A 14,521-nucleotide genomic window follows, 5' to 3' on the forward strand; every position below is an offset into this window, starting at 1 on the left:
ATCACCAAATGTTAAATTGTTGTCTCTGGGTAGAGTTAATGGATGACTTTAAACTTTTATAGTTTACCTATAAGTTATTCTGAGATAACAAGTATTGCTTCCTTTTTTTTTTTTCTTTTTTGTATGTGTACATGATCTAGTGTGTGGGTGTATAATCTCTTCCAGGCTAACTTTCTTCCTCTTGCCCCCAAACAATGTAGGCTTCTTCTTCCAAAATTCATGGAGTTACACTGAATGGTGGGTATATGGAACCAGTAAGGTCATCATAACGTTTACTTCTTGCTCCATTTGCTAAAATGGCCAAAATGCTGGCAGACATAAGATTCTAACACAGCCTCCGGCTCTCTATGTAGACCACCTCTTGAGGAGTCTATCTTATGGCTTAACTTTTCTCAAAAACCCACATTTCCGGGATTCTAACTGGACAAGCTGCTTAATGGAAATGTTTTCCAGAGTCCCCTCTGTCTCCTTCTGTGCTTGTTTAACTTTTAATCAGCTCCACAAAGACACAAATAAAATCTAGAGGTGTGTTGAGAAACACTAAGTTTCTCCTTACCCTGTTAAACTTGTTTAGTAGGTTTAGGCATTTTCTCCCTAAGCAAAATCGACGTCATTGGTTGGCCACTCCCATAATTTCTGCACCACCTTTACCCCAGCACATCTTGTAGGTAGAACCAATTGTAGGTCAAAGGTTATGTGGCTGGGTTGAGGTTTCAGTCCCACCACTGGAAGTCTTGCCTGGTTACAGAAGATGGTTGGTTCAGGCTCCATATCTCCCATTGCTAGGGGTCTTAGCTGGGGTACCCTCATAGGTTCCTGAGAGTTTCCATTGGACTAGGCTTCTAACTCATCCCAGAGATGCCCCTGATTCCAGTTGTTTTTCCCAGTACTCTCTCCTTCCATCTTCCCCCTACCTGATCCCCCATGTTCCAATGCCCACTCACCCCCAATACAGACCCCCTCACCCATCCCTCTGTGATGTCTATTCTGCTACCCTTCATAGTGAGATTTATGTGTGTCCCCCTTGAACCTTCCTTGTTACTTAGCTTCATTGGGTCTGTGGATTATAGCATGATTATACTTTACTTTATGGCTAATAGCCACCTATAAGTGAGTAAATACTATGTTTGTCTTTCTGGTCTTCTGGTCTGGGGTACCTCACTCAGGATGATTTTTTTTTCTAGTTGCATTTACTAGCTGCCAAATTTCATGATGTCATTGTTTTTAACAATTTTTAACATTGTTTTTAACAATTGAGTAATAATCCATTGTGTAAATGTACCACATTTTCTTTATCCATTCTTCAGTTGAGGGATACGTAGGTCATTTCCGGTTTCTGGCTACTACAAATGATGCTGCTACGAACATAGTTGAGCAAGTGTCCTTGTAGTATAGTAGAGCATCCTTGGGTGTATACCCAAGAGTGGTATAGCTGGTCTTGAGGTAGATTGATTCCCACTTTTCTGAGAAACCACCATATTGATTTCCAAAGTAGCTGTACAAGTTTGCACTCCCACCAGCGGTGGAGGAGTGTTCCCCTTGCTCCACATCCTCTCCAGAATGAGCTGTCACTTGTGTGTGTGTGTTTTTTTTTAATTTTTTTATTGAAATTAAAAACAATCTTATTTTACATACCAATTCCAGTTCCCTCTCCCTCCAGTCTTCCCACTACTCCCATCATCTCTCCATCCCACCCCCCCCATCCACTCCTCAGAGAGAGTGAGGTCTCCCATGGGGGATCATCAAAGTCTGTCACATCATTTGGGGGAGGGCCTGGGTCTAGGCTGAGAAAATATCTCTCCACAGGGAATGGGCTCCAAAAAAGTCAGTTCATGCACTAGGGATAAATACTGCTTACACTGCCAGAAGGCCCCATAGATTGCCCAAGCCCCTCAACTGACACCCACGTTTGGGTGGCATAGTTCAGTTTTATGTCAGTCTGGAGTCCATGAGCTTGCTCAGGTCAGCTGTTTCTATGGGTTTCTACAACATGGTCTTGACCCCTTTGCTCATCACTCCTCCTTCTCTACAACTGAATTCCAGGAGTTCTGCTCAGTGCTTAGCTATGAATCTCTGCTTCTGCTTCCAGGTACCCTCTCCACTATTACTTAAATTCTTAGTAGGGGTCATCTTTGTGGATCCTAGGACATTTCTCTAGTGCCAGGTTTTTTGTTAACCCCATAATGGCTCCCTCTATCAAGTTATCTCTTTCCTTGATCTCCTTCTCTGTCCTTCCCCCAACTGGACCTTCCTGATCCCTCATGTTATCTTCCCCATCCCTTTCTCCCCCTGTCTTTCTTCTACCTCCCTCCCCATTCCCCCCAGAGTTCCCAATTTACTCAGGAGATCTTGTTCCATTCCCCTTCTGGGGTGAAGGATGGGTCCACGCATGTCTCTCTTGGAGTCTTCTTTGTTCCCTAGCTTCTCTGGAGTTGTGGATGTAGGCTGGTTATCCTTTGCTTTATGTCTAATATCCACTTATGAGTATATACCATGTTTGTATTTCTGTGTCTGGGTTACCTCACTCAGCATGGTTTCTTCTAGTTCCTTCAATTTGTCTGCAAATTTTAAGATGTCATTGTGTTTTGTTTTATTTTGTTTTGTTACCACTGAGTAGTTTTTCAGTAAGTGTACCAGATTTTCTTTATCTATTCTTCGGTTGAGGGGCATCTAGGTTGCTTCTAGGTTCTGCCTATTACAAATAATATGTTGCTATGAACATAGTTGAATGGATGTCCTTGTGTTATGAATGTGCATCCTTTGGGTATATGCCCAAGAGTGGAATTGCTGGGTCTTGAGGTAGATCAATTCCCATTTTCCTGAGAAACCACCATACTGATTTCCAAAGTGGTTGTACAAGTTTGCACTCCTACTAGCAATGGAGGAGTGTTTCCCTTATTCCACATCCTCTCCAGCATAAACTGTCATTGGTGGTTTTGATTTTAGCCATTCTGACAGGAGTAAGATGGTATCTCTTAAAATGATTTGCATTTCCCTGATGGCTAAGGATGTTGAACATTTCCTTAAGTGACTCTTAGCCATTTGAGATTCCTATATTGAGAATTCTCTGTTTAGATTTGTACCCTATTTCTAATTGGGTTGTTTGGTTGGTTGATGTCTAGTTTCTTGAGTTCTTACTCAACTGTCATCAGAGAAGCTTCATCCAGCAGCTAATTAAAACAGAGACCTACAGTCAAACATTAGGCAGACCTTATGGAGTCCTGTGGAAGACAGGGAGGAAGGATTATGGGGGCCAGATGGGCCAAGACTCACAGAATCAACTAACATGGGTTCACAGAGACTGAACCTCCAGCCAGAGAGCTTGGATGGGACTGACCTAGGCCCTCTGCACATATGTTACAGTTGTGTAGCTTGGTCTTTTGTGGTACTCCAAACAGTGAGAGCAGGGGCTGTCTCTGACTCTGTTGCCTGCTTTTGGGATCCTTTCCTCTTACTGGGTTGCCTTGCCCAGCCTTAATAGGAGAGGGGGTGCCTAGTCTTACTGAAACTTGATATCCATGGGAGGATATCTATGGTTGATTTGGTTGGTATCCATGGGAGGTCTGCCCTTTTCTGAAGAGAAAGGAAGAGGAGTGGAAGGGGGGTAGTGAGGGGTGGTTGGGGATAAGGATAGGGAAGAGAAGAGGGAGGGAGGGGAAAGTGTGATTATTCTGGGAAAAACTGAATTATTTAACTAAAAAATTAAAAACTGAAAAAAAAAAGAAGTTGAGAGCAAAAGGCTGCATTTCAAGAAAACCCTTGATGTGAAAATTCTGTGGCCAGGGTCAAATCATGCCAGGTTTTGTAAGTTTCACTGTTGGACATGTTGACAAATACAGTCATCTGAAATGAGTGCTCACAAACAACAGTTAAGTGATGTCTTCTCCACTGGTTACACAGTCAATAAGCATACAAACCTGTGGATAATAATGTTCAACCTCCTGCAGTCTCTCATAATAGAAGGAAAAGACCTGAGAGACACTCTAGGGCCAGGTAAACTCTAAAGTACTTGCTTGTTCTAACCACGTTTGTATTACAATCTGCCAATGGAAACTGGAGAAGATAAGCAATGTCTTGTCATTTAATGGTGCATGGTTAGTCCAAAATACTGCTGTTTGCTAGATGAAATGGTTCTCAAGAAAGGAAAATATATTAAGTATTCTCTTTCTTTCCCCACAAAAATTTCCCACTTTCTTTGGCATTTATATATGCCTTTTAAGAGAATCATTTGATGACTTGAAATGATTGGGTGATTTTTTTGTCAGAAAAGCATTTGTTACCACAGTCTCAGGATAATGATCTATATTTTTGGTAGTTGTCATGTAAAAATATTTAACTCAGGCCAGTGGTATATATCTCAAGTCAAAAGACAGAATAGTTACTTTCCAGTCAATCTTCACATATGAGAAACTACAACAAGAAGGTGAATATCTGCCTGAGTGCCACCACAGATGGAAATTCTTTGGCATGCTTCTTCATCTGTTGATCATTTGTGTCTAATGGCACGTCTGAGGTCACATTTAAGACATTGGTGTTTTCCAAATCTTGTATCTAATTAGCTTTTTTTCACAAAAATTTCTTCATTCCTTTTGTACTTATTTCAATACCTTTTTACAAAAATACTGTCCAAAGAAACACCGCACTTGGCTCAGCTGAGAGCATTTCAAATAGCTGAGCACATTTTCTCATCTTTGCCATGGTCTTTCTGCCCAAGTCCATTCCCACCACCATCATATTAGTTCAGTCAACCCAGACTTGTATCCACCGGTACCTAGCTACTGTACTCTGAGAGGACCACCAATTTTCCTCTCCTGCAGGCCCCAAATCATAGAGTAGACACTGAATTTTTCCTTCATGGGTTCCTAGCCCTTAGAGTCATCTAATCTTGCTCTCCTGGGTGAGATGCAATTTCTTGCCTTCCATGAATCCAAATCCTATTCTTGGTCAATCCATGTAATGCAATTTGGTTCCTGTAGCTTCACATTGACCCTGCCTCTTGAGTATAATCTGAATACGCTGTCACAAAATCCTTGCCTGTTGTTTCACATGCCCTCTTTCTTAGTGTGGAGTTCTCAAAACAGCAGTCAAGGTTTCAGTGGCTTCTCGTGTATAAACTTGACAGAATCCATGTCTTTAGCAAAGTACTTCTGCCTGCCTTCCCTCACTTCCACATGGAAACAGTAATGAGTCTGTCCTAACCTATGCTCAAGTGTGTTATGACATTAAACAACAAACGTGGAAAGCATTTGGAGACTGTGAGGGCTATGTAGTGGCACCAAAGTTATACTGGTTCATACATTAGAAACTGCATCAAAGAAAAATACTGGATTTCTGTGTAGCCATGGGCATTACCCAAATCATTCAAGTGTTATGTTTGCCATCTTCCACATCATCTGTGCAAATAAAATGGAGAAGCCTGGGTTATTATTTGACTTTTGGAAATATCACGTGTATTGAGAAGTATTTATGAACAATTCTACAGTAAAAAAAAAAATTGGTTAGAAAACTTTGGTTAGAAAACAATTATTTTTATTGCCACCATGTTCTAACCAACTCCATCAAGCAGCCTACAAAGCAGTTTTTAAAATATGCATACATATATTAAAATGGCTGGATGGATGCTGGGCGGTGGTATTACCAGCCTTTAATCGGGAGGCAGTGGCAGTTGGATTGGATCTCTGTGAGTTCGAGGCCAGCCTGGTCTACAGAGTGAGTTGCAGGATAGCCAGGGCTACCCAGAGAAACTCTGTCTCAACAAACAAATGAAAATTGGCTAGATGATATTTTATGCTAACATGAAGTTATTCCTAATTTCAATTTTTCTTTATGTAATGTATTAATGTATGTACACATACATTACATTTTTGAGGCAGAGTCTTGTTATGTAGCTCTGTCTAGCCTAGAAGTTGCTACGTAGACTGGGCTAGCCTCCAGCATGCAATGGTCCTCCTGCCTCTGCCTCCCAAGTGCTGGGATTACAGGCGTGTGCTGCCATACTTGGCTTCCTTCTTATACTTACCTGTATTTCTACATTGAATCTGTACTCATTTGACAAAAGATTAAACAAAAGTGTGACTCCCCTAATTCCATTCTGAGGACACTGGAGTCATCTTCCACCATGTCACTAAACATTAAAGTTTTGACATTTTTGAGCTTTTAGAGTTTAAAGATATAGTTGTGGGTTTCTCATGCTTCTAGAGGTATGCAGACGTGTTTTGTGGTTGGCCACTGTCACTGAGAAACAATTCGTTTATGCTTAGTTCAGATCAAGTATATTCTATGAAATTACTGAAAAATACAGATGATGGGATAGTGTACTCTATTTTGGCATATATTTTTTCTATTACTTCCTAGTTTTGGACACTATGTGGAAATGCCCTGACAGCAAAAAGAGGGATATTTGGCAAAACAGGAGATCTGCAGACTATCCTTTGCCTTGCATGTGCCAAAGAAGACATCACATACTCTGGTGCTTTAAACGGTGACATCTACGTCTGGAAAGGGCTCACCTTAATCCGAACTGTTCAAGGAGCACATAGTGTGAGTATTACCATGTGAGGTGTTGGGATGACGTTTTGAATACGTTAAGGCCACACTTCTCCATGTTTCCGCCTTTTGCTTTACAGTTAGAAGACATCACCAAACAGTTGAAAACACTCATGAAGATTTCTCAAGTTACTTTTGTTACCTGAAGAAAAACATAGGAAATCAGGCTTCTCCGTAACTATTAATTGGCTGATGAGTACTGTTCTTCAGTAATAGTTGATACAAGACTCGAACATGTCATCACTTCTTAAATTACAGCCTGCCTGCAAGTGTCCTGGGATCTTGTTAACCTCACAGCCTTCTTCACTGGGTCCAGACTGATTCTCATCGTTGCCTCCACTTTGTGACCAGTAGCTGGAATAGATGGGGTGTGAGCAGCTGCTGTTTTTGTGATAGGTGGTGAGGGAGAGTGTCCTCACCCTGTTGGAGTGTTGGAGCATCAACTCTATCAGTATTGTAGTCCTCAGAGAAACAGATGCCACTAGTGACCTTTTTCTCCATGCTCTGTGAATACATGGCAGAAGTTGCTTCTTAGCTCTTTGCTATCTTTTGACACAAAGGAAAATGATGTATACAGATGACACAATGGAAATATAAAACAGATGTCAGAGGGAAATGCTGATAGCAATATTTACCATGTACTCTGCAAGCATTTCATACAAAGCCACATTTTGTATTTTTGTTTAAGATAATTAAATATAAGGACCAGAGAGATGACTCAGTGGTTGTGAGAACCTACTACTCTCACAAACCCGGGTGCAGTTTCCAGCACCCACCTGGCATCATAGAAATAAAATAAAGAATACTTTATCTCAGTGCCTCCAAATTGATTCCCCATGACTTCATTTTTTTTAGTGCTGTGGACTGAGCCCAGAGCCTTACACACTAGGCAAATCCTCTATCATTAATCTGAATGCTCAGACCTCATGACTTTTATGAAGGAAACTTTAGAGAACTCCGCAAAATAGTTTGGATACTTAGAGCCTTCCTTCTCTTCTAAGGTGAAAACCATTTTTCTTGGTTCATTGCCAAACAACTCTTAAAACAATGAAGAGACCAGAATTTGTTTTCATTCATTAAATGAGCTGCCTCAGTAATCAACTTCTCTTTACACTGGATATAATGTAATAGTAACAGTTTTGAATAAATCAAGTATAATAGTTTCCAAACTTAAAGAATCAAAGTATTTTAGACATGAAAAGCAAGTCATTCCATAGTACACACAATACACTGACACAGTGCTATTCATGTTTTCTGTCTGTCATAAGCACCCTCCTGAGCAGTTGAGGTAGCATCTCAGGCACCACTAAGCTTGTAAAAGGTGTGGCACCCATGCCCCTATCTGGGTCTTTACTAGATTCGTTTAGAACTTAAGTGCGGCAACTTTGTAATGTCTTTGTTTTGGAAGGCTTGGTTGTCATATATAGGAATCTGATTCTGAATCTGCTTTAACCAAGGTATTCATAAATAACATTTTATGAAGCGGGGGTAATAATCTTATCAAATTAGATGTGTTAATGGAATTACTTTGCCTCCTGGCGGTGGCTATAATTACGGTGATCTAGCTGAGGTAAAGTGTGTTGATCTGCTGTCAGATTTCAACAGAAAAATACAGAATCTGCTTTTATTGTGTTTTGCTCTGTTGTTTTTAATCAAAATTCAGCAATGGTGGCATTTATAGCAATTGCAGGAATGAGTGTTGCCTCTTCTAATTGACAGGCTGGAATCTTTAGCATGTATGCTTGTGAAGAGGGCTTTGCTACTGGTGGGCGAGACGGCTGTATACGATTATGGGACACTGATTTCAAACCAATAACCAAAATTGACCTCAGGGAGACAGAACAAGGATATAAAGGTAACATAAGAGTTAATACTTACCACATACTTGAGTGTTGCATACAATGTCAAGTTTTGTGTCTTTTTAAGAGAATTAAATGTAAGGGTTGGAGGAGTGGTTCAGATGTTAAGAGCATTTACTGCTCTTGCAGAAAACCTGGGTACAGTTCACACCACTCACATGGGGGCTTACAACTGTCTGTAACTCCAGTTTTAGGGATCTCACACCTTCTTCCGGCCTCTGTGTGTAATAGGCATACACACGGTGTAGATGTATGCATGTAGGCATATCACCCATATAAGTAAAAGTTTTTAAAAAGAATTAAATATAATGTGAATTGTATATTATACTTGTTTGTATTTGCCTTATTCTATGAAGACTTTAAGGGTTTGCATAAATATATGTATACAAGCTCCAATGCTGAAAATGAGTAGATATCTCTTCTTCTGCTTGGCACAAAGATTCAGTGGTCCTGTAGCAAAGGCAGAGAGTCCTGCAGTGAAGCTGCTGAGTGTTTCCCCAGATGTAAAGATTTCCAGCCTCTGAAAACATATCAGTGGCCACAGGTAGCACTTTTCTGGTTTGGTAGATATCAGAAAACAGAGAGAAGAAAACAGGGACTGTGTGTCCATGCTGTCTTCCTCAAGCAGTGTTATTTTCTATCAAACTTTACTTTTAAACTTAGCAACTGAGAAGTGAGCCACATGTTGTGACTCATGTGGTATCATGGCCACCTTCTTTCTTTTGCCATTCACTATAAAAGTGTAGCCCAGCCCTTCTGGAGATTGCACTGGCACCCTCTTGTAGGAGCTGTGGATGCCTTTCTAATACCAGACCTCAAGGGAAGCTGTAGAATTTGGTTTCCACTTCAGTCCATCATTTGGACAGGGTCAAGGTCCTTAAATTCTCTGCAACAGAATGTGGTTTGGATCAACTTGAACCAAACAAACAAACAAACAAACAAAAAAACCAGATATATAGAAGCAAGTTAGTTTTCCAAAAGCCACATAAAAAAAGCAAAAATCTTCAGCCTCTAGCCTGTGAGCCCCCAAAGGGAGTATCACCATTAGAGGTGTGGCTTCGTTGGAAGAAGTGTGTCACTGTGGAGGCAGACCTTGAGGTCTCATATATGTTCAAGCCACACCCAGTGTCTCAAGACCACTTCCTATTGCCCATGCGTCAAGTTGTAAGAGCTCTCAGCTCTTTCTCCAGCACCATGTCTGCCTTCATGGTGCCATGCTCCCCGCCATGACAATAATGAACTAAACCTCTGAACTGTAAGCTACCACAACTAGAGGTTTCCCTTTATAAGGAATTGCCATGGTCATGGTGTCTCTTCACAGCAATAGAAACCCTAACTAACACAGAGTACGGGGTTAAGCAAGGATGGAAAGGAGGTGGGAAAGGAGCAGACCAGTCAGAAGGAGGCCAAAGACAACCAATCCTTACACTTGTCCCACCCTCATAGAAATCTTAACTTTCTGGCCGGGCGTTGGTGGCGCACGCCTTTAATCCCAGCACTCGGGAGGCAGAGGCAGGCGGATCTCTGTGAGTTCGAGACCAGCCTGGTCTACAAGAGCTAGTTCCAGGATAGGCTCCAAAGCTACAGAGAAACCCTGTCTCGAAAAACCAAAAAAAAAAAAAAAAAAAAAAAAAAAAAGAAATCTTAACTTTCTGCTCTGCCTATTCCTTGCCTCCAAAACAGAAGTAAAGTACATTTGAGCGGAGCAGATTTAGGCAAAACAGCATTGGTACCTTCTTGCTCTTGGAGTGGATGTAAAACTACATGGGGGATTACCTTCTGCAGGACTTTTGATATGAATGAATTTTTCCACCACCATTTTGCTGTTGGGTAACAATGGCTGTTGATTTCATTTCTATAGAAACTTTGTGGAGGGTGGCGCTTTTTTTTTTCATTTTACTAAGATGACTTTCTAAACATTCAGCAAAAGCATGTTCATAGTCATGTTCTAATCCCATGACACCATACTTGCTACTTAAGTTTTAAAATAATTAATTAGGGGCAGACACTTGATGCCAACCCTGGTGACCTTAGTTCCATCTCTGGAACTCATATAATAGAAAGAAAAAACAGACTCCTGTAAACTGTCTTCTGACCTTTCACATGTATGCTGTGACGCATGCACATGTGTGCACACACACAACTAAATAAGCAAATCAATAAATGTAATTTAAAAATTGGTTAAAATTAAGGAACTGCCACTTACTTGCATTTGTAAACCCTTATCCCAAGATCCTACTTAGTGTGCAACCTGTGTAGATTTCTATTTCCCCCTCTGATGGGGGAAGTGCTTCTGTGTTTGTGATAATTAAGACTGAGCTAGCATATGAGAAATCCTAGTCTTTGGCCAAGCAGCATTTGTAACCTAATATAAGTCTCTGTGTGTTATTGGGACCTTAACATGGTGGTGGGCCGAACTCGGGCGGCCTGGCAGCTTGGAGTAAAGCCTTATTGTTACACCCCTCCCCATAGACCTCTAGGTCTACTAAATGAATCCAGCGATTTCTAAATTTTTAATGCAAAATTTTCATACACTTGCCTCTTCTAATAACTCAGTTGTCAGACATGAAGAAAGACTCTTAAACTAAGATAAAAACTACATTTAGGAAAATGATACAGTAAGCTTTGAGCTAATTAAAGAGTTTGACTTCTAGTAATAGAAGTGACTCTGCTTTAACCTGAGTATGGACCAGCTTGTCAGATGGGTCACACTCACATCAATGAGAAACACCAAGGCCAGGACCAATTCTTAGGGCTCTGCCCTCCCCACAGGTTAGTGCAAGAAGAGGTACCTCACACCCTGAGGGACACCATCCACAGTCAAAGGAACTGTAGTCCTTTAGTTATACTAATAATTCCGATGATTTTTGTTAGTGAACAGGTTTTTTGTTTGTTTGTTTGTTTGGTTGGTTGGTTGTTGTCATTGTTTTTGTTTTTTGTTTTTCGAGACAGGATTTCTTTGTGTAGCCCTGGCTGTCCTGGAATTAGCTTTATAGACAAGGCTACCTTGAACTCACAGAGATCCTCCTGCCTCTATCCTCTGAGTGCTGTAATTAAAGGTGTGTGCCCTCACCACACGAATGAACAGATTTTTCTGCTGACTGGGAGTTCAATAACTTTTCTTTAGCAACATGATTATATAAATCTGCAACTGAATTCACACAAAATCTTTAATTTGCAGTTTTGAAAACCAAACATACTAGAACTGAAAGGTTGCTTTTATGACTAGTTTGGCAACAAAACCTGATACAAACTGGCTTAAAGTTGTTTATGGTCCTCATAATGTAAATAATAATACACAGAAATGTTCTATTCAGCTGGTCGTGGTTTTATACATCTGAAACCCCATCACTTGGGAGGTGGAGAGAGGAGCTTGTGATTTTGAAGCCAGACAGGGTTCTTTGTCAAGACCTTGTCTTAAGAGAAAGGGGTAAAATGAAATATATTATTCAAGGTATTGCTGCTTCAGATTCCTTTGGACACATGAATCCAAAATCCTAAACCTTTCAGAGGTATGTGTTTCAGGGAATATAAATTCTGGAGTTTTCAAGATGGGAGAGAGATTAGATGTTAGTGAGAGCAACTCTGACATCTTAATGAACAAGGAGACAGAAGCACAGGATTGAAAACAAACAGCAAGACGATCACAGACAGGGCCCTAACTCATCTCATTCTAAGTGTAACAGCTCGAGCTGGAGAGACGGCTCAGAGGTTAAGCGCACTGGCTGGTCTTTCAGAGGTCCTGAGTTCAATTCCCAGCAACCACATCATGGCTCACAACCATCTGAAATCTGGTGCCCTCTTCTGGCATGCAGGAATACATACAGACAGAACACTGTATACATAATAAATAAATAAATCTAAAAAACAAAACAAAACAAAAAAGTGTAACAGCTCATGTTGCATCTGATTTTTTAAAGTAAATTGGTGACCTGGGTGAAACAATGAAGGACTTAACATGGGGTTTGAGATCCTTGGCCCTACAAACTTGACAGCTCCCTGAAATCTCCCAGGACCAGAGCCCGCACTTCATCTTCTCTGGATCTTTGTAGCCTTTTTGTTTATTTCAGTCTCTCTCTTACTGTCTCTCTGCTCCCACCATCCCTCCCCATCTTTTCCTGGCAGCTCTGGAGCTGTTCACTTGTCTTCAGCTCACTGCTTGACACTTCTGCAGCTCAGCCTTCAGAAAGCTCAGAGCTGTTCCCGCTGCTGCTCTGAAGCCTCTGCTGTTGTCACCCTTCTGCTGTCTTCGCTGCTCCTTTCGTGTGTCACAGTTCAGCTCAAACACTGAGAGTAAGAAAAGACTACTTGGCAGGAACCTTTGTTGACTCTAATGCTTCAGCACCAGAGTTGAAAGCACAGGAGAATGTCACCCAGCTGATGAGCCTGAGCAGTTGGCTTTTCTCACGAAAGTAGGATTGTCTGGACCAATCACAGCTTTGCCTCTTCAGCACTATTTATAGACACAGAGATTTATGTTTCGACCAGTCATAACCTTGCAAGTCTGATATACTTTTTCAGACACCATTGGCTAGAGCTGCATCTTTAGAAGCCTGGGCAACCATCTGATGGCTGTGTAGTTTCTCAGGGCATCTGTACTATGTCTAAGGTGGCTGATGCTGTATGAGGATGGGTAGGCCAGCTGTCCTTTGATTAGTATGGTCGTTTTGTTTAAGACAGGCGGGGGGAGGGGGGGGAAAGACAGGCAGGGCAATGGGAGATTCCAATAGCTGTCACTTAGTGAGTGAAATTTTCCCTAGTGTCTTTTCTTATTTACAGGAAAGTGAACAACAAGACTGATTGCAGTGAGAATTTGAAGAACTGACCACTAACGCTAACAGTGACTAGAAGATTTTAAGAGTGTTTAAGACCTATCTATTGTGGGTCTTCCTTATCCATCTCCCTCAGTTGTCCACTATATCAGTTACGTTTCTATTGCTGTGATAAAACACTGTGGCCAAAGCAGCTTATAGAAGAAAGGGTTTATTTAGGCTTACAGTTCCTAAGGGTTAGAGTACAAGATAGTGGAACAAAGGCTTGGAGGCAGAAGCAGGAAGCTGAGTACTCATATCTTGAATCATGGAACAAAGTGCGAACTGGAAATAGTGTGAACCGTGATGAACTTTCAAAGCCTGCCCCCAGTGCCATACTTCCTCCAGTAAAATCACACCTCCTAAGCCTCCCTGAACAGTGCCACCAACTTCAGACAAAGTGTTCAAATGCCCAAGACTATGGGGAACATCTGATCCAAAAGAATACACCCACTTGGAGTACTTTGCCTACCCAAGGCAGAGAGTGGGTTGGGTGGAACAGGAGGAGGTGGGGGCTGGCTCTTCTTCACTGCTGTTCAGTTTTGACTAGTGTATTCCTCAAAATGCCTCAAAAATCATATAGTACAGCATTTTCTAGAAGGTATTTGGCATCGTCTGGAGACATTTCTGATTATAAAACTTCACAAGTTTTAGGGCGGTTGTAGGTAAAGGTCAGGGATGTTACCAAATGACTATACTGGCCAGGACAGTGCCTGCAAAGAACTGGAGCCAAACATTGCAGTGGAAAAGTCCAAGTTAGATATTCAAAGACCAGCTCTCAAGTCTGAGAACCTCTGTTTACAGAAGAAATGTAACCAGCACATCCCAGGCTCCCAGGCTCCTCCCCTCCCCTTGGTTTTTGTCATTCTCTCGCCAGTTCCATGTGATAGAAAATATAAATCATGCTGCATTAAACATAGGTATGCAATATTTCTGTGGTCTGTTGATTTCATACCCTTTGAATATTCTGGAAGTAAGATAGCTAGATCATATGATAGATCTACTTTTAGTTTTTTAAAGAAACTCTTCAATGTTTCTCATAACGGCTGCATTGCTGGCAATAATGAATAACAGCTCCCTTTTCTCATGAACATTTGTTATTTATTTTCTGTAACAGCTGTTCTAGGCAGGCTTATCATTGTAATTTCAAAATGCATTTTCCTAGTACCTAATAATATTGAACATTTTTATACATCGTTGGCTATTATATTTTTTTTTAAAAGTGTCTGTTCAGATCATTTGCCCATTTTAAAACTAGATTACTTGAGTTTTTTGGTCTTTTAGTTCCTTGCGTATTCTGGATAT

At 41.0% G+C, this 14,521-nt stretch overlaps 1 protein-coding gene across 4 annotated transcripts in view; it reads left to right on the top strand.

Annotated features, from left to right (window-relative positions):
* Nucleotides 1–14,521, top strand: part of Eml6 (EMAP like 6) — a 252,483-nt gene that overhangs the window by 125,291 nt on the left and 112,671 nt on the right. For all 4 annotated transcript variants that reach the window (XM_035452556.1, XM_035452555.1, XM_027387940.2 and 1 more), the window contains 2 exons: nucleotides 6,355–6,540; nucleotides 8,266–8,401. In XM_035452556.1, coding sequence (XP_035308447.1) covers nucleotides 6,355–6,540; nucleotides 8,266–8,401 — 322 coding nt within the window. The remainder of the gene's footprint in view (nucleotides 1–6,354; nucleotides 6,541–8,265; nucleotides 8,402–14,521) is intronic.

Source organism: Cricetulus griseus (assembly GCF_003668045.3).
Source record: "Cricetulus griseus strain 17A/GY chromosome 1 unlocalized genomic scaffold, alternate assembly CriGri-PICRH-1.0 chr1_1, whole genome shotgun sequence".
NCBI lineage: Eukaryota > Metazoa > Chordata > Mammalia > Rodentia > Cricetidae > Cricetulus > Cricetulus griseus.